The 26,986-nt window shown below is 23.4% G+C and overlaps 1 protein-coding gene across 1 annotated transcript in view; it reads left to right on the top strand.

Moving 5' to 3' along the window:
• The window catches only part of LOC122508684 (M-phase inducer phosphatase), a 43,867-nt gene that overhangs the window by 7,290 nt on the left and 9,591 nt on the right, over positions 1–26,986 (top strand). The window contains exons 2-7 of the mRNA XM_043622172.1: positions 15,604–15,717; positions 17,804–18,166; positions 18,338–18,625; positions 21,123–21,534; positions 23,778–24,239; positions 24,786–25,161. Of these exons, the coding sequence (XP_043478107.1) occupies positions 15,604–15,717; positions 17,804–18,166; positions 18,338–18,625; positions 21,123–21,534; positions 23,778–24,239; positions 24,786–25,161 (2,015 nt within the window). The remainder of the gene's footprint in view (positions 1–15,603; positions 15,718–17,803; positions 18,167–18,337; positions 18,626–21,122; positions 21,535–23,777; positions 24,240–24,785; positions 25,162–26,986) is intronic.

Genomic DNA, 26,986 nt, shown 5'->3' with positions numbered 1-26,986 from the left:
TAGAAATTTCATGGCAATAATTCAATTATTTTCATAAATAATAACATTTTTTACATATTTTCAGTTATTTTCATAAATAATACATTTTTTTACATAGTTTCAATTATTTTCATAAATAATAAAATTCTTTTTAGGAATTCAATTATTTTCATAAATAAAACTCATTGCAGAATTTCCATTATTTTTTAATACTATTATAATTAAAAATTCCTCAAAAAATACAACTCTTAATGATTTTATTAAAATTCTTCTAAAGAATTTAAATATTTTCGAAAATTTTTATAAAATTCTAGTCCTAAATTTAATAATTTTTATAAATAATTCGAGGAATTTTCTAATAAAAATTGATTTAAAAATGAATGTCAGTTAAAATTTTAGATAATAATTGAAAATTAAAAGCATTAGAGCGTAAATTTTTGGAAATAATTGAATTTTGAAAAGGTTTGAAATTAAAATCTTTGAAAATTTGAATTTTTCATATTTTTAACTATATTAATTTTGTAGAATTATTTTTTTTGAAAAAATTTAATTGAATTTTTAAAAAAAATTATTTACAGTTTTTATTTTCTAATGTATATTTAAATGAAGAATTTCCAAATAATCGAAATGTCACGTAAAATTGAATTGTAAACAAAATGAATTTGAAAATTCTCAAAGAACTTTCTCGAAAAATTATTAAAAATAATTAATAATTTAATTCTTTCGAAGAATTATAATAAAATTTTTCAGAATAATTATTAAAAATAATTGATTTAAAGAAGAATTTTAGTTAAAAATTATAGAAAATAATAATTGAATTGAAATGATGAAAATAATTTTGAAGTAGTTACAATAACAATATTCTTATAAAATAATGAGATTTTTTCACTTTTAAAAAATTTTTTTTTTATTTTACTATTTTATTTTATTAGAATAGGGGCTGTCCATAAATTACGTAACACGTTTAGGGGGGAGGGGGGGTTCGAGAAAATGTTATCATATGTTACATGGGAGGGGGGGGGGGTCAATCATCATTGTTACGTAATATTTATAAGGAACTTAATCTCTTTATAATGGATAAATTTTTGAAAAGCTGTCCCTTGCCGCCACTTCAATATAAGTAAAAATCGAATCATTTCGCGAACCGATTCTTGGGAATAATATACAATTTTTATTGTTAAAAAATCAATGTTATATTTTTGGTTGCACCCAGAGAAAAAAGTTATTTATTTTAACTAAAAGTGTATATTTAAGAAAAATTTATTTGTTGCAAATAAATATTTTATTTAAAATAAATAAACTAATATTTATTTCAAATAAATGCACTAATTAATCTAAAATAAAGAAATATATTTGCAATTTATGAAATAGTATATTTGTAGCAAATAAAAAATATATTTGATTCAAATAAATGTTTGTTTGACTTATAAGTAGACGCCTGCGCATATTGCATTGCTATAGTAAAACAATAAGATGTTTTGCTTTTAACAGTTTAACGCGTACAATTATAAGAGGTTTATTCATCATGAATAGTTAACAAATTTAATTGATTTAAGTACAGAATTTTTCTTTTTAAGTGAAAATTTTAATTAGTACAAAGTAACAGATTTGTATGTGATTTCATTTACATTTTAGTGTCTTATTTGAGATTTTGTGAGAAAAATGTGACAGTGGACTTTTACATATGAAGTGAAAAAGTAAAGTAAAATGACTAACAATAAAAAAACCTGACTTTATTTAACAAATATTCTTATAAAAATAAACATTTATTTTAATGAATATTAAAAGTTCCATTAGTGATTGTGATTGTTAAATTTATTTAAAAGTTTATAAGTGAATTTTAATATTTTAGAATGCTTACAGGATTTATTAAAATGAAAAGTGTTTTTTATTTGTTCTAAATATATTAGTTTATTTACTCTCCCTACAATAGGTAGGGTTCGAGACTCCCAAATACATACATAATAATCTTAACCTATATTTACAAAAATCCTTACAACTAAACATTCTCTAAATACAACTTAACCTAAACTCAACTCTCTCCACGCTCTCAACCTTACGCTCTAAACCTATCGCCAGTGCCGGGCTTCCGTTTCCAGTTCCTTCTATGCCCATGCTGGCTTCGACCCAATTCGCCCACCCTTTTTCAAAAACCTTCTACTCCTTTCTCGCCTCTCTTACATCCTCCAGTCATCCACTTTTACCCATACATCTATCCATCCAAGCAAAATCTTCTCACCTCATTCTCAGCCTATCCCTGTCTATCACACTTTACACGCTTCCATCCCTCCACCCGTATCCTCCCTCACAACATACTTTACCCCATCCACCCAAATACAATCTTTACCCATTCTTACCTGTTTTCCATTCACTCTCTCCGTCCACGCTCTTTCTCTCAATAGCCATAACATTCTTCTCTCTCTCCAACATCTATCCTCATCTATTCTTATTACACTTCCTTTCAGTCTTCCTTTCACCCTCATCACCTCCATTTTCTCTTCCTCACTACCCAACTCCACCAACCATAACTTTGGTACCCCATATTCACCCCTTCCTAACGCTTGTACCATTTTCACTGAGACATTAACCCCCACCCACGCCAACACTTTTTCCACTGCTCTTTTACCCTCCAACACACCTACATTCATACCTCTGATCACTACATTCTTTTTCCTTTTTTCATTTTCTACTACATCCACTCGTCTTGACAAATCTCCCATTTTCCACTTTAATCTCTCATATTCACTTCCCTCAACTTTCTCAGTCCCCTCATTCACTTCCTTTATAAATTTTTCCAATCCATTCATTCTTCTCCACATGCTTTCCTTTTCCTTTTTCCACTTACTATCCCATTCATTCCACATTTCCTGCAATTTCTCCAACCTCTCTTCAATTTCCACTATCTCTTTGTCCCTTGATTCCCCATCGTCATACATATCCATCAAATTTCCCTTCACTCTTTTAGCTCCTTCATCCATCGCATCCTTCAACATCCATACTAATTCCAACAAATCCATGCAATCCTCACACGTCATCTTTTTTCCATTCTTTCCTATCCCCCTTTCAAATACTCGCGCCTTTTCCTCATTCTCGCTAACACCACTTGAGTCAAACTCAGCCATTCCAGAAATCTACCTTATCACTCCAATGCTCAAAATTTTTCCACTGTCTCTCTCTCCTCTCTCTCACTTCAAGCAACCTAACCTCACAAAACACACTTTTCTTTTTTACCTTTTTTATCACTCATACATTCACTACTCTATACAAACATACTTTTCCTTTACACTATCGCCAATTACACTACACACTCAACACTCTGCACTACCCACCCTTTTTAAAACCTTTAAATTTCTCAAAAAAATCTTAACTCTTTCCAAACGCGTGTACACCGAAACGGTACCGGAAACGGAAGCCATTTGTTCTAAATATAAAATATATTTAAAGAAAATATAAAATTTTTTTCATTTAAATAAAAATGGATATTTAAACGAAATATATTAATTCAAATAAAAAATATTATTTGAGCTAAATAAAAGTTTAGTTGGTTCTGTGACAAATATCCTTTTTTATTTGTTTGAAATAAATTTTATTTAATTCAAATAAATCATTTCTCTAGGTGTGTTCAGTATGATTAATAAAATTATTCCTCTAAATGTTTTTTATATTTAACTTAATTTTGTATTGCTATTGTACGATATAAATACTAAAAATAACAGTAATAAACAAATTTGTTTCGAAAAACGTTAGTAAAAAAATATTTTTAAAAATTACGTAACATTGATAAGGAGGGGGGGGGGTGTAAAACGATTTTGTTACAACTTGTTACATAGGGGGAGGGGGGGTTCAAAATTTCACTAAAAACGTGTTACGTAATTTATGGACGGTCCCATAGTAGGTAAAAAATTACATGAATACATCTAATAAAATCAACTGGGACGTAAAAGTTTGTTCAATATTACAGTTAAAGAAATTTTTAAATAAATATAATAGAACATTTTTTTGGAATACCTAATAATTTTTATAGTAAATCAGAATATTATTTAGGGTCAGGGAAAAAGTCAAAATTTCATCCGGAAATCAAAAAAAAAAAAATTCAGGGAAAACCGAAATTAAATTTTTGTCCCAACCCTGAATTAATAAATAAATAATAATTTTGTCGGCAGGTAGCAATGGAAGGTAAAAATTCTTTCCTGAGAGGGTTACAATATATTAAAATACAAAAGAAAAATTTTTTTTTCTCCCTCCGACTACCTTTTATCTTCTTCTTCTCTTTTTTTTCTTGTTTCTTTTTTCGAATTGATCCAACAAAACGGGATTTCAAATATTCGTCCCCTTCGTCGTCGTAGTCGGTTTTTTTTTTTTTTTTTTTTTTTTTTTTTTTTGTGTATGTGTGTGAGAAAGTTTCATGAAACATGCGCTCAGGTTTAAAGACAGTAATATAGAGTAAAAGAGAGTGAGAGAGTGGGGAGGGGGAGAGGTGGGAAGGGAAGGGAGGGGGTCGATCTCGCGAATCTCACTTGACGATCAATTTTTCTTTTTCACCCCTTATTGTGACGGCACTGAATTGGCCGTGTTTTCAGTGTAATGGCGACGACCATGCCGAACAGTGTTGCGCACCGCGCCCCCACCTTTAAACTAACATTAAATTTTATTACCTCTACAATAATAATAATAATAATGTAGTGTCAATAATTATTTTCCTATTTTCTTGTAATATTTTAATGTTTAATTAAAATTAAAGTTTCGTGATGGTTTACTGGGGGGTGATAGGGGGGGGGGATTATTTAATGCACCCTTTAATTACGGTCCTTTAGTGTTTTAAACGTAAAAAAAAAATAAAAAAAGAAAGAAAGTGCGAAATTTCAATTAAAATAATAAAATAGTTGGTGTGTGTCTCTTTGAGTTTAATTTGTGACAGTGTAACGAAAGAGAGAAGTGAGAAGAAGAGAAAGAGAGAGAGAAAAAGAAAATTGTGCACTTTTAGCACCAGAGCAAGAAACTCCAGATTAATCACGACCCGGTTTTCTCCCCTCTCTAAAAATATATAAATTCTCCACGTTCCAAAAAATGTTATATATATTTGTGAATTCAAAAAAAAAAAAATATTCGTAATTTTTTGGATTAAAACCAAAAATGTAAGTTTTCTGAAATTTTTTCTTTTTCTATTGTTTAATTTATTTTAAAAAAAAAATTGCTTATTGTTTTTTTTTCCTATTTGGAATATTTATGTGTGTTCCATTGTCACTGATCCGTTTCATAATCGTCAGTAAAATGCTACTTCAGACACAGCTGGTCTCGATTTAAACAAAACTTTTACGAGAGCTTTTTGTCAGTCGATAAGGAAAAGAGAAAAAAAAAATTGCCACTACATTGTTTTGTTAATACAAAAGAAGTAGAGGTCGTTGATTAATTTTTTATCGGGAATTTTCTTGTTTTCATTATTGGTTTTTCATTAATTATTTATATTTTGGTTGAATAGATTTTTCGTCTCCTTCTGTTTCTATTATTTATTCGTCTTTTTTTTTTATAAGTTTTTTTGAAAAAGTATTTTTAGAATTTTTTTTTAGTAAAAAATTTTTCTGGAGTTTTAATATTGTTGGGTTTTTTTTTTGTTTTTAAATAAATGACATAAAATTAAAAAATTAAATAAATCAATTCTGTATATATAACAGAATTCAAATGTTATAATCAATTAATAATAATTATTATATTATATTAATATTAACTTATATTTATTAATGAAATATGTATTTATTTCATTGCATTTAATATGTTTTTAATATTTTTATAATTTAATAATAATATTAAAAGTATTTTTATTAAATTATAATTATTATCATCAATATGCCTATTTAAAAAAAATATTCATTATACAAGGAAAAAAAATATTAATAATCAATTACTTACAATTTTTTTTTATTTTTTATTTTTTTTTTTTATAAATTATCAAGCTCACGGTATTTAAATCACTATAGTGATATTTTTACTAAGTTAACAACCTAATTGTTTGTTACGAATAATTTATAAATTAAAAGTTGGCTATTATTATATAATTATAATATTTATTGTTAATAATAATAAAAATTACAATAAGATAATATTATTAATAATAATAATAATAATTAATGATAAAAATGAGATAAATAATAGTATTTTTAATAAATAAACAAATTATTGTTTATAACAACATAAATATAAGTATTAAAAAAAAACTTGCATTTTAATAAATTAAAGAACTCAGTTTTTTGAACAATTTTAATAATTTTCAATTTTTTTGAAATTTAAATTTTTGAATATGTATTTAATTATTTGTTAAAAATAATTTATTTTTAAAAAATTTTTTAGTTAACTCAATAAGAATATAATTGAATTTTGAAGAAATTACAAAAAATAGCAATTTTTTTTTAGAAATAATTGAATTTTAAAAAAAGTTTTACATAAAAATCTTTGAAAATCTAAATTTTCATACTTTCAATTAACAATTCTCTAAAAATTTTTTTTTTCAAATTTTAATTCAAATTTTTATTTTCTAAAATATATTTAATTGAAGAATTTTTGAATAATCGAAATTTTGTAAAATTGATTTTTAAACAAATAGATTTCAAAATTCTCAAACAACTTTGAGTCAAAAATATAATTGATTTTATAAAATTTTACAATAATTGAAGAAATTCTTCAGGGCATCAGTTAAAATATTATTAATAATATTAAAATAATATTAATTAAATTTTTATAATGAGATTATTTAATTAATATAAATATTACCTAATTAAATATTAAATTATAATAAAAATAATAAATAATAAATTATAGTAGTAAATACATAAATATTAATGTCAGTAACGATCTATATTAAAATTAATATTAAATAAAAAAAAATAGAAAAAAAAACAAAAAAAGCCTTGAAAAGAAGTAAAAGAAAATTACAAATTGTATAATACAAAATTAAAACATTGATTTGTTTTTTTAATTAATTTAAAGGAAATAATTTGAATAATTAATTTTTTGTTCTATTTTCCTTTATTATATTTAAATTGACAAAAAGAAGCATCAAATATTTGTCTGTGAATTTTTTTTTCATATATGTACACGCGCATCTAATTACAATTTATAATATAATTAAAAGAAATATATATTTATATGTAATTAGTGGTTAATTAAATTCTTGAGACTAATTGGAAATTATCAGAATGTAAAAGAAGTATCGTTTTTATATATTGCATGAGAAAATTTAAATTGACGAGTTAAAATGTTTAGAAATAATGGAAAAAAATGCGGAATAATTTAATTCAATGTAATAAATTCTTTTTTTTTATATAAATAGCATTATAGGTTTATATATCCTATACATATAAAAAAGAAAATCTTGTTGACACCATGAACGTAATTTTTTTTTTTAAATTTTAAGTCAATTTTTTTTTACACGATTTTCTTTTTATTTCAATTATGGAAATTATTGCTACTATTTTGTTATTACTGTTTTTATTACTGTTTTTATTATTATTTATTATTATTATTTATTATTATTTTTTTTATTATTATTTATTAATATTTATTATTATTATTTTTTTATTATTATTTTTACTATTATTATTATTACTATATTACTTTATTGCTTACAAGTCAATAAAGTCATCATTATTACCCTATGGCAATAATAATTTTGTTATATTTAATTATTATAGCCCAGCTGGTCAATAAAGTACTCATTATTGCCCTAGGGCAATAATGATGACTTTATTGACCAGCTGGACTATATGAAAGCTTTTGTTGCATAATTAATACAATTGTATATTTAATTATTATAATTTTAATAAAATTATGACGCGCTTTGAATAAATAATAATAATAATAACAATAATAAAATAAATAATAATAATAAAATAATAAAAATTGCAATAATTATAACATTAATTGTCCACTTATAGGCGTTGAGGAAGAAATTATTCATGAATGTGTGACGAATCGAAATAAAAACAGACCATTGAGGGCAATGACATAATTTTCTATTTCCAGTGTTTAATTAATATAATCAATTGCACAAAATAATTCATTTAAAGTGATAATCATTGCTGACTATTATGATAAATTTTATCAAAATTATATTATTTTTTGTGTTAATTTAACGAGAAATGATAAAAAAAACTTTAATTTAAAAAATTTTTTAATATACTTTTGTTTATGAAAATTATTATTTTTATTATTATTATTATTAATATTTATATTTCACGTATGAATACAAAGATATAAATTTTTTAAATAAATAAAAACAAATATAAATAAATTATAAATAAATATAAATAAATATAAATAAATATAAATATAAATTGTAAATAAATATAAAAAAATGTAAATAAACTATAAATGAATTATAAATAAATATAAATAATTTCTAAATAAATATAAATAAATTATAAATAAATAAATAAAATTATAAATTTATTATTACGAATAAGAAATTTATATTAAAAAAATTATTTATATATTTATAATGAAAGATTCATTATAACTTTTTTAAAAATTAAAATACTGTTAAATAATAATTGTTAAAATTATTTTTACTTTATTATACAATTGGTTTCTTGTAAAATATATTTTATTGTCTGAGCTTAAAATAGAATAATGGTTGAAAATTCATTTAAAAGGAAAATATAGTAATTTAAAAAATACTTTAAAAAAATGAAAAAAAAATTTAATATTTTATTTTATATTTTATCTTCTGTATTTCAAAAAAAATTCAAATTGCGAAAATTTATTTAAAAGAGTAATATAGTGTGTTATATCATATAATTAGAATGAAAGGAACTTTTTGTTTTAATTAGAAAAAAAAAAATGAGGAGAAAAAGAAAAAACTAATTTCACATGTAAATTGGAACATGCTCGTAAATGTTATTATATAATTTTTCTTTTTTTTTTTTTTTAGGAAAAAAAAACCTCGCTTATTTTTGTTGACTCTCTTTTTTAATCCGGACTTTATCGCTTTGATAAAAAATATATTTTAGCCTCACTTTTGCCGCTATAAAGATATGATAAGCCCCTGACATCACGACGTATACAATATTTATTATCATTTCGTCCAATGTAAAATTTTTACTTTCATTTGCATAAACTAAGTGCTCCTGGTTTTGCATTCTTTCTTTTCTTTTCTTTTTTTTTTATTTATTAACTCTTCGTCACCTCGGTGTAAAGAATAATGCAAATATCTATACGAATGTCAAATTCAAAATTACTATGTAATAAATTATATTCATTGTATGTATAGTTAATTATACAATGAAAACAAAATTTATTTGTTACTAATAAATGACTATTTGTTTATTGTCAAATAAATGTTTACTTTTGAATCAAATAATTTTTATTTAAATCTTATTTTATTTGAACTAATTATTTCAGCATTTGAAGCAAAAACCGTTTAATTGATATTTAAATAGAAATTATTTGATACTAATAAATATTTTTTTGATATAAATATTAATTTGATATGTGAAAAGTAATCGTTTGATTAAAACAAATTTTTTTTTTTTTTTTTTTTTTTAATTTTCCAAAATTTTAAAAAAATTCTTTCCAGAAATTCAATTATGTTCAAAAATTTTTTAAAATCTCGTCAAAATTTCAATTATCTTTATAAATAATAAAATTCTGCTCCAAAATTCAATTATTTTCCAAAATTAAAAAAAAATCTCGTCAAAATTTCAATTATCTTTATAAATAATAAAATTCTTCTTCGAAATTCAATTATTTTCAAAAATTTTAATAAAATTCTTTGCAGAAATTCAATTATTTACCAAAATTTTGCTCAATTCAATGTTTTTCAATATTTAATATTTTATTTTCCAAAAGAATTCAATTATTTAAAAAAGAATTTTAATAAAATTTTTACTGGAATTCAATTATTTAAATTTTTTTTTTAAATTTCTTTGCATAACAATTTAATTATTTTCATGAATTATAACATTTTTACAGGGACTCAATTATTTCTATAAATGATACAATTTGTTATAGAAATTCAATTATTTTCATAAATAATAAAATTCTTTATAGAAATTCAATTATTTTCATAAATGAAACTTATTGCAGAATTTCAATTATTTTTAATACAATTATATATAAATACAAATTCCTCAAAAAAATGCATTTCTTAATAATTTTTTAAAATTCTTCTAAAGAATTCAATTATTTTCGAAAATTTTAATAAAATTCTAGTCAAGAATTCAATTATTTTCATAAACAATAAAATCATTCAATTATTATTCAAGAATTCAATTATTTTCAATTCAATTTATATTATATTCCTTAAAAGTATTTAATTATGTTCAACACTTTACATTTTCAATACAATTATTCGCAGAAATTCAATTATTTTCATAAAAAAATAATATTTTTTGTAGAAAGTCGATTTATTTTTAAAAATTTTAATGAAATTTCTGGGCAAGAATTTATAAATATTCATAAATAATTAAATTCTTCGCAAAAAGTCAATTATTTTTAAAAATTTTATTAAAATTCTTTGAAAGAATTGAATAATTTTTATTTTTAATACAATTTCAACCAAATTTCTCGAAAAATGTAATTTATTCTTAAAAATTTTATTAAAATTCGTCGAAAGAAGTCAATTATTCAAAAATTTGTTGATAAAATTCTTTATGAGAATTCAATTTTAAGAAACATTCAATTATTCAATTATTTATTTTTGTGTTTAAATAATTGAATTCTCGTAGAATTTTCTTATAAAAATTGATTTCAAAATGATTTTCAGTGGAAATTTAAAATAATAATTGAATATTAAAAGCATTATAGCGTGAATTTTTAGAAATAATTAAATTTTGAAAAAGTTTAAATTGGATTTTTTTTAAAAATTATTTCAAATTTTTATTTTCTAAACATTTAATTGAAAAATTTCGTAAAATTGAATTGTAATCAAATGGATTTAAAAATTCTCTAGGAACTTTTGCAAAAATTATTAAAAATAATTGATAATTGTTAATTGATTTCTTTCGAAGAATTTTAATAAAATTTTTGAAATTAATTACATTTTTCGAAGAATTTACTTAAAATTATATTAAAATTTTTTGTCTTTAATCTTAGAGTGAATCAGAATATTTTTTAGTGTCACGGAAAAAGTCGAAATTTTGTCCCAAAATCAAAGAAAGTTCAGGAAAAACCGAAATTAAATTTTTGTCGTAACCCTGATGGGAAAAAAACTTAAAATATCTATTTAAGAAAAATGGGAAATATAATGTTTAAAAAATAAATTAATTAAAGACTTATACATTAAGAGTTAAAAAATTATCTTTCGCAATTGAATAAAAAATGTGATGAAAATTTTTTTTAAGTGTCATTATTGTTTCTAATTAGTGTTCATCAGTCATTATGCTTTTTCACTAATTACCAACGAGATTTGATAACGACAAATATTCTGAAAGCTTTATTATAAATGTTTTATCTAGAAAACAATAATTTATATCCCACTTCTTATATCTTTCGAGCAGATCAACCTGAAAAATAAAAAAAAAATGCACTTTGATAATAAATAATAATTCGGTCCGAAGTTTGTCAAAAAAATTTTTTTTATATCTTGAACTCGTTTCTTTAAAAAAATTAAATTTTTTTTTTAAATTTTAGGATTGCAATACAATTTTTTGTCATTATAAAATAATATTATTTTTATCATTGTTATTGTTTATGTAAATTAATATATAAAATTAAAATTTTAATGAATATTAATAGAACTGTTAATATTATAATAGTTATTATTTTTATTATTAAATTATTTAAAATTAATGTTATAATTTTTTTTTTTTTTTTAATAAAAAGGCTTCAATTTTTTGTTAATTAAATTACTCGAAATTAATATTATTTATTAAATATTAATATTATTCGGAAAAAAAATGAAGTTAAAAATTTCTAATTGTAAAATTAATGGAATAGTTAATTTTTGCTATAAATTATGAAGTCAGAGGATGTACGAGATGAGATTTTAATGATTCAGACACAAGGGCAAATCTTACAGTGAGACAGCCAGTAACTTCCAAATTTGGTATTACATTTGTAAAAGTTTGGATTACAGAGACGACACACTTACCTTATTTGTAATGGATAAATTATACAAAACGTGTTCCTTTTTTTTATTTTTAAACCTTATATTTATATATTAAATTCCTTTTATTTTAACTTTTTTTACAATATACTTATATTTAGGAAATGTAAAATATATTTGATGTAATTTACATTTTACTCCACTCCCTCTTTTTTTTCGCATGTGATTTTTAATAATTGTGGGATTAATTAAAATTACAGTTATCTAACAGTGATATTTTAATTTAATTAAAAACTTTTTTTTTCGCATGTATACCCGAGATGATAAACAAAAAATGAGAAGGAAAAAAAAATTAATATTCTTTGTTTCTGGATATGAAAAGAGTATTTTGTATTATTAACGAAACTTTGAAAATTTAATTAATTTACTTGTGTGTGAAATTTAATTATTATTCCCATGAAAATTTAATCCTCTCATTGAAATATTGATTTTCTTTTCAAGGGAATATTTAATGTATAACTTTATATTACGGTGATGAGGGAGTGTTTTTTTTTGTTTTGTTAAATATTTTTGTTAATAATGTATTAAACTGATTTTGATTTGTAATTCTACAATTGCTGATTTTTTATTTATTTTATTTTATTTTTTTTTAATTTTAAAATACTTGAATTTCATCGAAGAATTATATTAGTTATGAAAATCATTGGATTTTTGCGAAGAATTTTACTTAAATTTTTGAAAATTCTAATTAAATTTTTTTGAAGTGTTAAATTTCTTTGAATTTTTTTAAATAATGGAGGTTTTTTTTATTAATTTTAAATGATAATTTTGAAAGTAATTGAATAAATCATAATAAAAAATTAGTAATTGAATTTTTATAAACAATTTCTTTCAAGTTAACAAAAAAAAAAAAAAAAAAAAAAAAAAAAAAAATAATTAGTAATTGAATTTTTATAAACAATTTCTTTCAAGTTTTTAAAATAATCGTGATTTGTTTATAATTGAAATTAAATACTTACTTCTTGAATTTTATTAGAATTTTTGTAATTAATTAAATTTCTTTAAGGGCATTTGAACCTTGATGACGTCACACATGCTTTGCACAATCTGTAACGTCATCAAGGTTCAAATGCCCTTAAGGAATTTCTTTTTTTTTTTAAATAATGTAGTTTTTTGAATAATTTAAATTCAAAAATATTGAAAATAATTGAATGAAAAAAATAATTTTTTCAACTTTTTAAAATAATTGTGTCTGGTAATAATTATAATTAAATATTTGATTATTAAAGTTTATTAAAATTGTTTAGAAAATAATTGAATTCCTGAGAAGAATTTTAATATTTATAAAAAATAATTGAATTCTTACGATGAAATTTCATGGGAAATAATTAAATTTTTGCAAAGATTTTATAATTTAAAAAAGAATTAAATTGTTTACAGGGATTTATTAAAATTTTAGACAATAATTCAATTATTTCAAAGAAATTTTATTAAAAATTAAAAAAAATTCAATTGTTTCGAAGGATTTATTAAAATTTTAGAATATAATTGAATTCTTCCGTGAAATTTTATTAAAAATAATTGAATTTTTGCAAAGATTTGACTATTTAAAAAAATAATTGAATTGTTTCGAGAGATTTATTAAAATTTTAGAAAATAATTGAATTTTTTCAAAGATTTGTCTATTTAAAAAAATAATTGAATTGTTTCGAGAGATTTATTAAAATTTTGGAAAATAATCAAATTATTTCGAAGAATTTATTAAAATTTTAGAAAATAATTGAATTATTTCGTGAAATTTTATTGAAAATAATTAAATTTTTGCAAAGATTTTACTATTTATTAAAATTTTGGAAAATAATTGAATTATTTGGAGAAATTATTTTGAAAAGAATTAAATTTTTGCAAAGATTTATTTTAAAAATATTATTTATTTAAAAAAATAATTGAATGGTTTCGATGGATTTATTAAAATTTTAGAAAATAATTGAATTATTTCGGGAAATTTTATTGAAATTTTGTTGAAAATAATTGAATTTTTGCAAAAAATTTACTATTTTTAAAATTAATTGAATTCTTCATAGAAATGTTATTATATTTATAAAAATAATTATAAATTCTTGCGAAAAATTCTATTTAAGTTTAAAAAAAATTGAATTGCTTCGAAGAATTTTTAAAAACTTTAGAAAATTATTGAATTTTTTTGTGAAATTTTTGGAAAATAATTGAATTTTGGCAAAGATTTTACTATGAAAAAAAGAAATTGAATTTTTTCGATGGATTTTTTAAAGTTTTAGAAAATAATTGAATTATTTTCCGAAATTTTATTAAAATTTCATTGAAAATAATTGAACTTTTGCAAAAATTTTACTATTTATAAAAATAATTGAATTTTTCCTAAGAATGTTATTATATTTATAAAAATAATTAAATTTTTGCGAAAAATTCTTTAAAAATTTTTGAAAATATAAACAATAATAATATTAATAATTATAATTGAATGAGTGCATTTTTGTTAGAATGTATTATTTTAATCGGAAATATGTGAAGAAGAAAATATTGTTTCAGGGTTTTTTTTTTCTTTTTTTCAGTATGTAATTCTGCGTTGATAGAAAGCCCATGTGTATTCTTTGGATGATACAGCAAAATTTTTCACGTAGTACATTTTTATAAATGTTAGTTTTTGTAACTGCACGGAAACGTTTATTTTTTTCTTCCTTGTTATTAAAAAGAGAGAGAAAGAGAAGTAAAAGAAATATTAAACACTGACAATAAACTATTATAGAATATTGTCGTCAATATTTAATATCAGATATTTTATTTCACCTCTTTTAATATTAAAACTTTTATTTTCCTTCCTATACTGTCTGTATAAAGGAGACTACTTTAAAAAAAAAATAATAATAAAACTCTTTTAATTTTCAGTACAAAATTGCAAGTTTTATTTTTTTTTCATTTTGTGCTGTTTTTTTTTATTTTTTCTTTACATTTTTTTAATACGTAATTTTCCATTTCTTTCGTTAATTTTTTATTGTATTTTGTTTCTTTTTGTTGTATGTTTATTTATTTTGTATATATTTTATTATAATTATTATTTAGTATTTTTTAATAATAAGAAAAAATGAAGAAATTCAGCAAATTCTTTAAGTATTTTTTTTTATTATAAGTGTTATTTTTTAGCACAATTTAATTTGAAGTATTTTTTAATGTGAATTAAAATAATTGTTTTCTTAAAAACCACTTGTTATTGTATTGTGGTTTCCTATTTTTATCACTTCGCGGTTTTGTAAATTTATTTTTAAAACATTAGTAGTAATATTATAATTATTATAATTTGTATTATTATTATTTTTTTTATTATAATTTTTTTCCAATTAATTTAAATTAAATCAATAAATTAACGGCCCCTAGGGAAGCGTTACCTTGATTGACCCTTGAACTTAAGGTCAAATTTGACCTAAATTTTGACGTTACGGCCCCCTAAAGGGGCCGTTAGCTTGAATGACCTTAAGAAATTGGGATAGATTATTATTATTATTATTATTTAGTTATTTTTATAATAATAAATTTATTAAATTTTTTTGCAGGAAGAACCAGCAACTGTTTCCGCATTGAATGAAGGAGAACTGAGGGCATTATTAAACGAAGCCTTAACATATAAACGTCCCAAAGATCGTGAAGGAAAATCCGATCTTTTCAAGGTAATATTTTATCAAATTTTTAATTATGAAACTTTTCTATTAATCGGAGGTTTGCTACATAAAATTTTAAGTGATCTAATACGTATTGTGATCTTGCTTAACATTACTTTAAACTTTAAATAATCGTTACTTTAACGTTAATTTTTAGTTACTTTAAGATTTCTTTAACGTTAATTTTTAGTTACTTTAAGGGTTCTTTAACGTTCCTTTAACGTTAAATTATAGTTACTTGACCGTTAAATTAACATTGCTGTCAAATCAATTTAATCGTATTTTTAACTAACTTTGTTTTAATATTACTTTAACGTTGTTTTACTATTAATTCACTATGTATTAGAAATTTTATTAATTTTTACAATATTTTACCATTGCTATAAGATTACTTATATTAAAGTTTCATTACCATTACGTTTGCGTTGTTTAATATTTAATTCAACGTCACTTTCACTGTTTTAGCGTTTCTTTAGCGTTGCTTTAACTGTATTTCATGATAATTTTAATGTAACCTCAAAGCTACTTTATAAGTGCTGTAAATTTACAGTAAGGTTTCTTTAACATTTCTTTAACGTTATTCTAACGTTATTTTAAGCTTGCTTTAACGTTATTTTAAGCTTGCTTTAACGTTACTTTAACATTGCTTTAACGTTAATTTAACGTTGCTGTAACGCAACATTAACGTTACGTAATTTAGATTAATCATATTTGACCAATTATTTAACATTACTTTAATATATTTCTTTAACATTAAAGTATCTCAGTACTTCTTTCACATTACAGTTACTTTACCATTACTTTAACGTTGTTTACTATTTAAATCAACGTTACTTTAACATTATTTGAACTTTCTTTTACCGCAGCTTTAACGTTGCCTTAACTTTATTTTATGATGATTTTAGTATAACTTCAAAGCTACTTTAAACTACTGTACATGTAAATTAACTTTTTGGAAAAATTACTTTTAACGTTTTTTTAACGTAACTTTAACGGATTTTTAACGTTATTTTGAAAAGAATTTTATTTTACTTAAATATTTCATTAACATTAATATTTCTTTTAGTTTTCTTGAACGTTTGTTAAGCCATTAATTCTAAAGTAACGTTTAAGTTTTGCTAAAATAAAAAATAAACTTAAACGTTAGTTCAGAATTACATTTAACATTGCTCTAATGTTACTTTAACGTTGCTTTAGCATCATTTCAACGTATTATAAAAATGTAGTTAACATTAAGTATATTTTACCGATGCTTTAACATTATTTAAATACTTCTATAACATTAAAGTGTCTTTACTATTAGTTTTACGTTATTTTTTAATTAATTTAACGTTACTTTCACGTTATTTCAACTATGTTTTAACGTTCCTTTCACGTTGCCTCTACTTTATTTCATGATAATTTTAATATAACCTTGAAGCTACTTTAGAAGCGCTGAAAATTTACTTAAACGTTTCGTCAAGATTTCTTTAACTTTACTTTAAGGCTGCCTTAACGTTGCTTTAACGTTGTTTTGAAAATATTTTATTAACTTTAATATTTCTTTTACGTTACTTTAACATTGCTTTAAGCTTCCTTTAACCTTACTTGAAGCTCCTTTAACGTTACTTTAATCTTCTTTAACGTTACATTAAGCTTTTTTAACGTTACTTTAAGCTCCTTTAACGTTACTTTAAAATGCTTGAACGGTAACTTTACTTTAACGTTGCTTTATAATTAGCTGCACTTTATTTCAAAAATTGTATTCACCTAATCATTGCGTTTAACGTTAGTTTAACATTGTTTTAATGTTAAAAACAATAAGTTGATAAAATTGAAATTTCCATAGATTTTCTTTGTATTTTAACTTACTGTTTTTCTATTTTATTTGCCTTTGGTTTTTTTGTTTATTTTTTATTACTCTTACTTATTTTTATTCCTTTTTATTTGTTTTTTTATTTTTTTCCGTTTTGTTTATGTTTTTTTTACTTGTTTGTCTCTTTTTTTCTTGCTTTTTTTATTTTCTAATAGTAAAAGACAATAATTTATTGAATAAAATGTAAGATTAGAATAATTGTAATTTTTTTTTTTTTTTTTTTTTGCTAAAATTTTACAGGAACTTCTTCAGGAGGTCGAGGCAGATGAGACCGAGGAAGGTCGTCGAGTGATCGCCAATTCTCGTTGTCTTCCTGGTTCAAATCGTCGACGTCATAAGCGGGATTCCGTATCGGAACGACTCACTCACGGTGGTTCATTGCAAAATCTCGCTCAGCCTATTAATTCAGAATTCGACAGTAGTTTCGCCTATCTCACGTCCGGATCGAGTCACACATACGGTTGTAGTCGAAGAAAAGGAAAGAAGCATACTGGACCGAGTGTTTCCGCCAGGCAACGGGAAGGTGGTTCACTTCCGTCTAACGTCAACGCCTCCCATACAATTGCCTCGCTCGCCAATTTCGATTTAGTCTTTGACAAAAAGGTTTCTTTTAACAATTCTTTTTGCTTCTTTATCATTTCCACATTTTTTCTCTTTCGCAAAAAATGGATTTTAAAAGTTTTTTTAAAAAAGATCTTTGAATTATTTAGTGTGATTTAGAAAAAAAAAAAATGAAAATAATAAATTTGTATTATTTTTGTCTTCTAAATATAGCGTTTCTCGGAGGAAAGAACCGTTTGCGACTGGACGTTAAAGGAAAAATCAAAGTCACTTGATAAAACTTCGTGCACCAGTTCAAAGACGAAATTCGACGAGAAGGATAAGGAGAAAAAGGAGGGAAAACGGGAAATTGCCGGCGGTCCAAGTGAAGCGGAGAGTGAGATTCGTGATAAGAGGAACTGCCGAGGCAAACAAGGGACAAATGAAATGCTCGAATCGGATAACCCGAGCCTAGACTGCAAACGAGATTACATGGTAATCGATCTGAGCGGCGATGTCGAGGTGAATTGCACATTTTTTTTTCATTATTACAGAAAATTTTTAGTTTAAGTGAATTTTAAATCTTCTTTTTTCGGATCGGAAAAAATTGAATTAATTGTTTTAATTTTTCTATTGCTTTAACGTTGATTAAACGTTCGCTTAACGTTGACTTCAACGCTTGCTTAAAGTTGATTTAACGTTGATTAAACGTTCGTTTAACGTTGTCTTGACGTTGGCTTAACGTTGTTTTAACATAACTGAAATCTCACTTTATAGTTACTTAAAAGTTGACTCAATGTTGTTTTAACATTACTGAAAAATGGTATTAAAGTTACTTGCACATTGACTTAACGTTCATTTAACGTTACTGAAACCTCGCTTTTAAGTTACTTAAACTTTGATTCAATAAAATTGATTCAACGTTACTTTAACAACACTAAAAGCCTGCTTACAGTTTGCTTCAACATCATTTTAGTCTTATTTACATGTTGCTGTAACGCTACTTCAATGATTCTTTAATGCTGCTTAAACATTACATTAACGTTGTTTTAACATTACTTGAATGTTCCTTCAACATTATTTAACGTTGCTTTAATACTACTTAAACGTCCCTTTAATATTACTTTAACATTTCTTTAAATAATAATTGAACGTTCCTGAAACACTACTTTTAACGTTCCTTTAACTATGTTTTAACGTTACTTTAACGATGAAATAGCATTATTTCAACTTAACTTCAAAAACAACTTCAACATTACTTTAAAGTTACTTCAACGTTTAACGTTGTATTAACAAAACTTTAGAGTTCCTTAAATGTTTCCTTAACGTTGCTCCAATGATACTTCAATGTTAATGTAAACGATACGTTAAAGTTAATTTAACGGTACAGTAGCAATACATTAACTTAACTTTAACGTTTCTTTAACACTGTTAAAACGCCCCTTGAACCTTAATTCAACTTATATTTAAAATTTCTTTATTTTTACATTAATACGGCTTTAAAATTACATTTTAAATTTTAGTACACTTTATTTTAAATGCAATTTAATTTCACTTTAACGTTTTTGTAAGCATTAATGTTTCCATAAACAACGTTTAAGTAAGGTTAAAGTTATGTTAAGAAAACGATGAAGAAATGTTTTATTAATGTGAAATTAGTGATAAAATTACGTTTAAGTATTTTAAAGTAAAGTTAAAGAAGAGTTTGAGTAATGTTAAATGTTAAAGAAACGTTAAAGTAAAGTTAAATGTTCAAGAAACGTTAATGTAAATTTAAATGTTTAAAAGATGTTGAAAACGTTAAAACGTTACAGTAAATTCTAATGTTAAAGTGTTCAATGTTAAATGTTCTAGTTTTAAAGTATATTGAAACATTACATCAGCGAAACAAAAATTTTACAGAAGGTTTAAGCAACGTTAAAGAACGGTTAAATCAATAATCACAGTTTAACTCTAATTTTACCTTAATATTTAGTTTATCTAATATTAAATGGTCGACTAGGGAAATATTTAAGGAACGTTAAATTGATGATACAGTAACGTTTATGTAAATTTAAACCAACGTTACAGTAGTGTTAAAATAAATATACAATATTCTTAAAGAAATGATAAAAGTATTTTTATTTTAACGTTATTCTAATGTTAGATAACCATTGTTTGGAATGATAAATATAACTTTATCAGTTCAACTTTACTTTAACTTTTCCTTAACGTTTCATGTTCTAACACTGCCTATTATTTCTGAAACGTTGCCTTATTTTCGCTTAATATTACATAACAATCCTTTATCATTGCCTAACGTTTCTATAACGTTGTATAACGTTTCCTTAACATTGCTTAACGTTCCTTTAATGTTGTATATCGTTTCTTTAATATTACCTAACATTTCGTTCAACATTGCCTAACGTTTCATTAATGTTGTATAACGTTTCTATTACATTGACTTAAGTTTCTTTAGCGTTTTATAACGTTTATTTAATTGTAATATAACAATATTCCATCCCAACTATAAATTTGCTTTAACGTTATTTTAATGTTACTTTAACATGCTCGATGCAATTGCAATGTAAATTTAACATTTATTGTAAATTACCTTACGTTTACTTTTACGTTGTTTTAACATTATATTAACGCTACTTCAACATTAACTTACCGCTCTTTTACATTACTTTAACGTTGTTTTAACATTATATTAACGTTAGTTTAACATTACTTTACCGTTATTTTACATTACATTAACGTTGTTCTAACATTGTTTTAACATTACTCTAACGTTGTTTTAACATTATATTAACGTTACTTTAACATTGCTTTACCGTTCTTTTACATTTCTTTAACGTTACTTTAACTTTACTTTAACGTTATTTTAAAATTACTTTAACGTTGTCTTAATTTTACTTTAACGTTAAAAACTAAAAAAAATACTTTTTTAAAGAAAATATATTTATTTTTTAACATTTAGTATTTAAATGAAAAATTGCAATAGTAATTGCACCATAATTGTTTTTGAAATTTACAGCAGGTGCCAGGCAACAATGATCGAAATGCGAGCACTCCGAGTGGCGGGAGTGTTCAGAGATCGCGCTCCATCGAAACGGAGGACGACGAGGGCACGGAACTGAAGATCATTGAGCCAAGGCGTCCAGTTCAATTTATCACAAGGGCCACATTCGATATTGCACAAACGCCAGTCGACAGTACCATTGAATTTCCATTTCGTGATCATCAAAAGGACGAGAAGGCAACATCGAAACTCGCCATCAATGGCTCCGACGCATCGAGTGCACTTCCATTCACGACCTATAACAGTGTTCGTGTCCTTGGCAATCCAAGTTCAACATCGAATGCTGCCTCGACACAGGGCAAAGTTATAGTGCCGAGCATGTACCAAGTCATGCCCGTCACATGGTCGTCCTCAAATCTTGCAATGGGTGAGTGTTGTCTTTTAGTTTTTTATTTGCATGGTTTTTTAAATTTTTTGGTCGAATATCCAATTTGGTATTGTCGGTCATTATTAGCGTTACTCTATTGGTATTTAGACGATAAAAAACGTTTTAACTACTTTAACGTTACTGAAACCACATTTTTACGTTACTGTGACGTTGTTTTAACGTTACTTTAACATTACTTTAACGCTGACTTTACGTTAATCTAGCTTTAGTTTAAAATTAATTTAACGATACTTTAAAGTTACCTAAACGTTAATTTAACGCTAGATTAACGTTAGTTTAACGCTATTTTAACTCTAGTTTAATGTTACTTTAACTTCAATTATAAATTTGCTTTAACGTCATTTGGATGTTACTTTAACATACTTAATGCAATTTATCGTTAATTTAACATTTATTGTAAAATACATTTATTGTTTGTTTAAAATAATTATAATATTGCTTTAACGTTGTTTACGAAAACATTAGAACTAAATTTAACGTTTCCTAAATATTTATTCAAAATGTTCTTAAATTTGATTTATCCTTTTTCAATATTTTTTTAACATTGTTTTAATGTGACACTATTTTTAATTTATCGTTGCTTTAACATTTATTAAACATTGCTTTAACGGTTCTTCAACTTTCATACAATTTAAATTCAACTTTAATTTAACGTTAGTTTTAAATTTAAATTATAAACATTAAACGTTACATAAAACTTTCTTAAAATTACGTAAATATTTTAAGAGTAATTGATGTTTAGTTTAATATTACTTAAACGTTGCTTTAATATTATTTTATTTCAACATTCTTTTACCTTTAATTTAACGTTACTTTGCGGTTTTTTTTGTACTATTGCTTTTAATACTATTTTAAAGTTACCTGAACATTTTTTTGTGCTTTAGTTTTTCTTTAACGTTCTTTTACATTACTTTAACATTAATTTAACATTACTTTAACATTACTTTAATATTACTTTAACATTACTTTAACGTTACTTTAACATTAAGTTAACAAAACTTTAGTTTTACTTCAACGTTGTTTTAACATTACTTTAACGTTGTTTAACTGTTAGTCATACCTTGTTTAATTTTTGTTTTACGTTACTTTAATGTTCCTATAAGCTAATTTTTTCACGTTGTTATAAAGTTATTTTAAAGTTTCTTTAACGTTCCTTTATCACTCTTTTAACGCTCCGTTAATTATCATTTAACCTAGATTTGTCCTCGAGTTAACATTTACACAGTTTAAACTTATTTTAACATTTATTATTTCTGTTATTGACGTTATCGTAACTTTCCTTTATTTTAACATTACTTTTATTTTACTTTAACGTTATAATAACATTACTTTAACGTCACCTTAACATTAATTAAATTTAAGTTTACAGTAATGTTAAAATAATGTTAAAGCATCTTTAGAGTAATGTTTAAATAATGTTAAAGTAATGTTAAAATAACGTTAGAGTAATGTTAAAGTAACGTTAGAGTAATGTTAAAGTAACGCTAATATAATGTTTAAATAACGTTAGAGTAATGTTAAATTAATGTTAAAATTACGCTAATTTAATGTTAAAGTAATGTTAAAGCAGCGTTAAATCAATCTTAAAAAAACGCTAATTTAATGTTAAAACAACGTTAGAGTAATGTTGAAGCAATGTTAGATTAATGTTTAAATAATGTTAAATTAATGTTAAAATTCTTTTAAATTAATGTTAAAATAAAGTTAAAGTAATGTTAAATTAGTATTAAAGCAATGTTAGTGTAATGTTAAACTAATGTTAAAATAACGCTTATTTAATGTTAAAATAACATTAAATTAATGTTAAAGCAGCGTTAGAGTAATGTTAAATTAATATTAAAATAAGGATAATTTAATGTTAAAATAGCGTGAAATAAATGTTAAAGTACCGTTAAAGTAGCGTTAAATCAAAGTTAATGTACCGTTAAGCTAACGTTGAAGTCTTGTTAAATGAACGTTAAAGTGTACTTGAAGTAGCGTTAAATCATCTTTAAAATAAAGTTAAGTTTGAGTTATTAAATTAAACTGAAGGTAAATTACTTTAACATTACTTTAACATTATTTTTTAAATATTTATTTTACAATAACTTTAACTTTTGTGAGAAATTTAGTTTTACTTAAATTTGTCTTTTTTTTTTTGCAACATATTTTTAACGTTCGAACAATGACTCTGATAATATAATTTAAAATTTATATTTTATTTCGCCTCTTTTTTTTTGCAGAAGCAATGTCGAGATTCACCGCTCAACATATCACAGTTAAAGATTCGTCGATAGCCGGTGAAAAAAAGTCATTAGACGAAAATGGTAATGCAGTGCAAAGTTACAATAATGGTGAGCGTAAGAAAAATCGTCGAAAACACACGCAAGAACCAAATGTCATTGTTTATAAGGCTGGTGAGGTTGAGGGTCATCGTAATACCGAGGACATTGATAGTCTTTTGAATTTTATCGAGAACAAGGAGTCAAAGGGTAAAAAGGGCAAAACCGGTAATGGCGTACGCGTGAAAGCAAATTCCGGAGCTAAGCCAAGAAATCGTGACAAGGACACTAAACGCGAACAGATACCCGCCAAACTTCATAAGTCAAATTCACTCGAGGAAATATCGAAAACAAAACTCGAGGATCTCACGATTGAAAAGTGTACGAGTTCGAGTGGCGCGAGCAGTGTCTCCAGTCAGCACAGTGCGTTTCTTTTCTATATTTTTTTATTGAGGAAAAGGAAAATTTCTTTTTTACTAAAAGGAAAAGTGTTTTCTTCTTTTGCTTCAATATTTTTTTTTTTTTTTGAAATTAGGGAAAAACAAAATTAATTTTTGTGGCAACCCTGTTATTTATTATTTATTTTTCATTTCTTATTTATTTACTTTTAATTTGTCAAGTTTGGATATTTTTGTTTTCTTTCAATTTCCTATTTTAATTTTGAGTTTTTGTACTTTATTCTTAAAAAAATTTTAGTTCATCCATTTATTTAATTTAATGTTTTCAAATTTATTAATTATTTTATTATTTATATTCTTAATTCTATTTATTACAATTTATTGCTTCCTCTTTGAGAGGGGGGATTTTTTTTAACACGAAGAATATTTTTTTGTAAATAAATAATGATAATTTTAAGAAAATAGTATACAATTGTTAAGTAATCTTTTAGGTTTGAGATTTTATTTTTTTTCCTCTTCTAATAAACAATTGATTTTAATGATTAATTTATTTTTTTTCTTTTTTTTGAAGGTGCGGGAAACGTGTCGCTCCGAAGATCGAAGCAAAGAAGTACAGGCGACTCGGCGGACTCGAGGGGCGATCGACGTTCCTGGGGCACTGAGGAGGGTCAGTCGATTTATTGCAACGACACTGGCGACGAATACACGATGCGTCGTAATTCAACGAGGAAAATGAACGCAACGGAATCGGAGGCCGAACCTGAATTTCTTGTCGTCACCAAGAAGAAGAAGAGCAAAAAACAAAGACGCAGCTCAAGCGGTAGTCGGGCGCAAAATTTGTCAACTTCTGGCTCGTATCTCCAGAGGTCACGTGGATTCTCCAACGACTATCGAACCCCACTTTCGCCCGAATTAAGGAGGAAATCGGCCAGTAGCATGCCTCCAAGGTAATAATTACTTAATTTTTTAAATTTTTTTCTAACTTGGATTTTAAGCTTTAATTAATTAATTACTAGAATATTTTTTATTATTTTTATTTTGTTTTTAATTTTATAGGCTTCGCACTCATCTACTAAAATCTACTATTTACTACTTTTTTACTATTTGGGTATTTGACTACTATTTGGGTACTTTTTTTAGATTTCAGCCACTAAAAGCTACTATTTCTGTTCTTTTTTTGAGAATTTCCACTGCATCAAATTCTCTAATACTAGAAATCAAAAAACTATTCTCAAAAATTATAATCAAATTCTTTAAAACGATTTAATTATTTTCGAAAAATATTCGAAATTCAATCAATTTCAATATCTAGTATTTTCATAAAGTTTCGCAAAAGAATTCAATTATTTAAAAAAAAAATCATAAAATTCAACAAAAATTCAATTATTTTCATAAATAATAAAAATACAACAGGAATTAAATTAATTTAGAACAGCATTTTCAAAAAAGTTTCGAAAAAATCAATTATTTCACAAAATTTTTATACAATTCTTCACAATAATTCAAATAATTTCACTAATAAAGACATTTTTCATAAAAGTTCAATTTTTTAAAACAATTTTTGATAACATTCTAAGCAAGAATTCAATGATTTTCATAAATAATAAAATTCATCGAAGAATTTCAATTATTTTTAATACTATTTTAAATTAATTAATCGAAAAATTCAATTATTTTCAGAAATAAAGATTTCCAGAAGAATTCAATTATTTAAAATAAAATTTTCATAATATTTATTATATTTCGAAAAAATTAATTATTTAAAACAATTTTTATAAAATTCTTATGAAGAATTCAATTATTTTCATAAATAACAAAATTTTCAACAGAAAATCAATTCTTTTTAAACATTTTAATAAATTTTTTCACAATAATTCAATTATTTTCATAAATAATAAAATTCTTAGCAACTATTCAATTATTTTCATAAATAATAAAATTCATTGCAGGTTTTCAATTATTTTAAATAGAATTTTACAGGAATTGCTCGAGAAATGTAATTATTCTTAAAAATTTAATTTAGATTCCACGAAAAAATCAATTATTTAAAAAAATGTTTTTTTTTAATTCTGTGAGAGAATTTAAATATTTTCAAAAATATTAGAATTTTCACAGGAATTCAATTATTTTCAAATATTTTAATAAAATTGTTCGAAAGAAATAAATTATTTTAAATACTAATTAAATTTAATTTTTTTGAAATAATTAAATTATTGTTGTAGACTTTAATAAAAATTCTTCCCAAGAATTCAATTATTTACATAAATAATTCTTCGAGAGAATTCAATTATATTGATAAATAACAAAATTATTTCCGAAAATTCAATTATTTTGAAGCATTTTAATAAAATTCTTTGGAAAATTTAATTATTTTCATAAATAATAATATTCATCACAAGAATTCAATTATTTTTATAAGTAATAAATTTTTTTTGGATATTCAATTATTTGAAAAAATTTCTCATAAAATCGTTCGCAAGAATTCAATTATTTTCAAAAATAACAAAATTTCTAACACAAAATCAATTCTTTTTAAACATTTTAATAAAATATTTCTCAACAATTCAATTATTTTCAAAAAAAATTAAATTCTTCTCAAAAATTCAATTACTTTTAAAAATTTTAACCGAATTCTTAGTAACTATTCAATTGTTTTCATAAATAATAAAATTTTACGCAGGATTTTAATTATTTTTAATACAATTTTACAGGAATTGCTCAAGAAATGTAATTATTCTTAAAAACTTAATTTCAATTCCTCGAAAAAGTCAA

Source organism: Leptopilina heterotoma, unplaced genomic scaffold (genome assembly GCF_015476425.1).
Source record: "Leptopilina heterotoma isolate Lh14 unplaced genomic scaffold, ASM1547642v1 Lhet_55, whole genome shotgun sequence".
NCBI lineage: Eukaryota > Metazoa > Arthropoda > Insecta > Hymenoptera > Figitidae > Leptopilina > Leptopilina heterotoma.
Note: the sequence above shows the minus strand (reverse complement) of the source record. Positions and strands in the feature narration are given on the sequence as shown.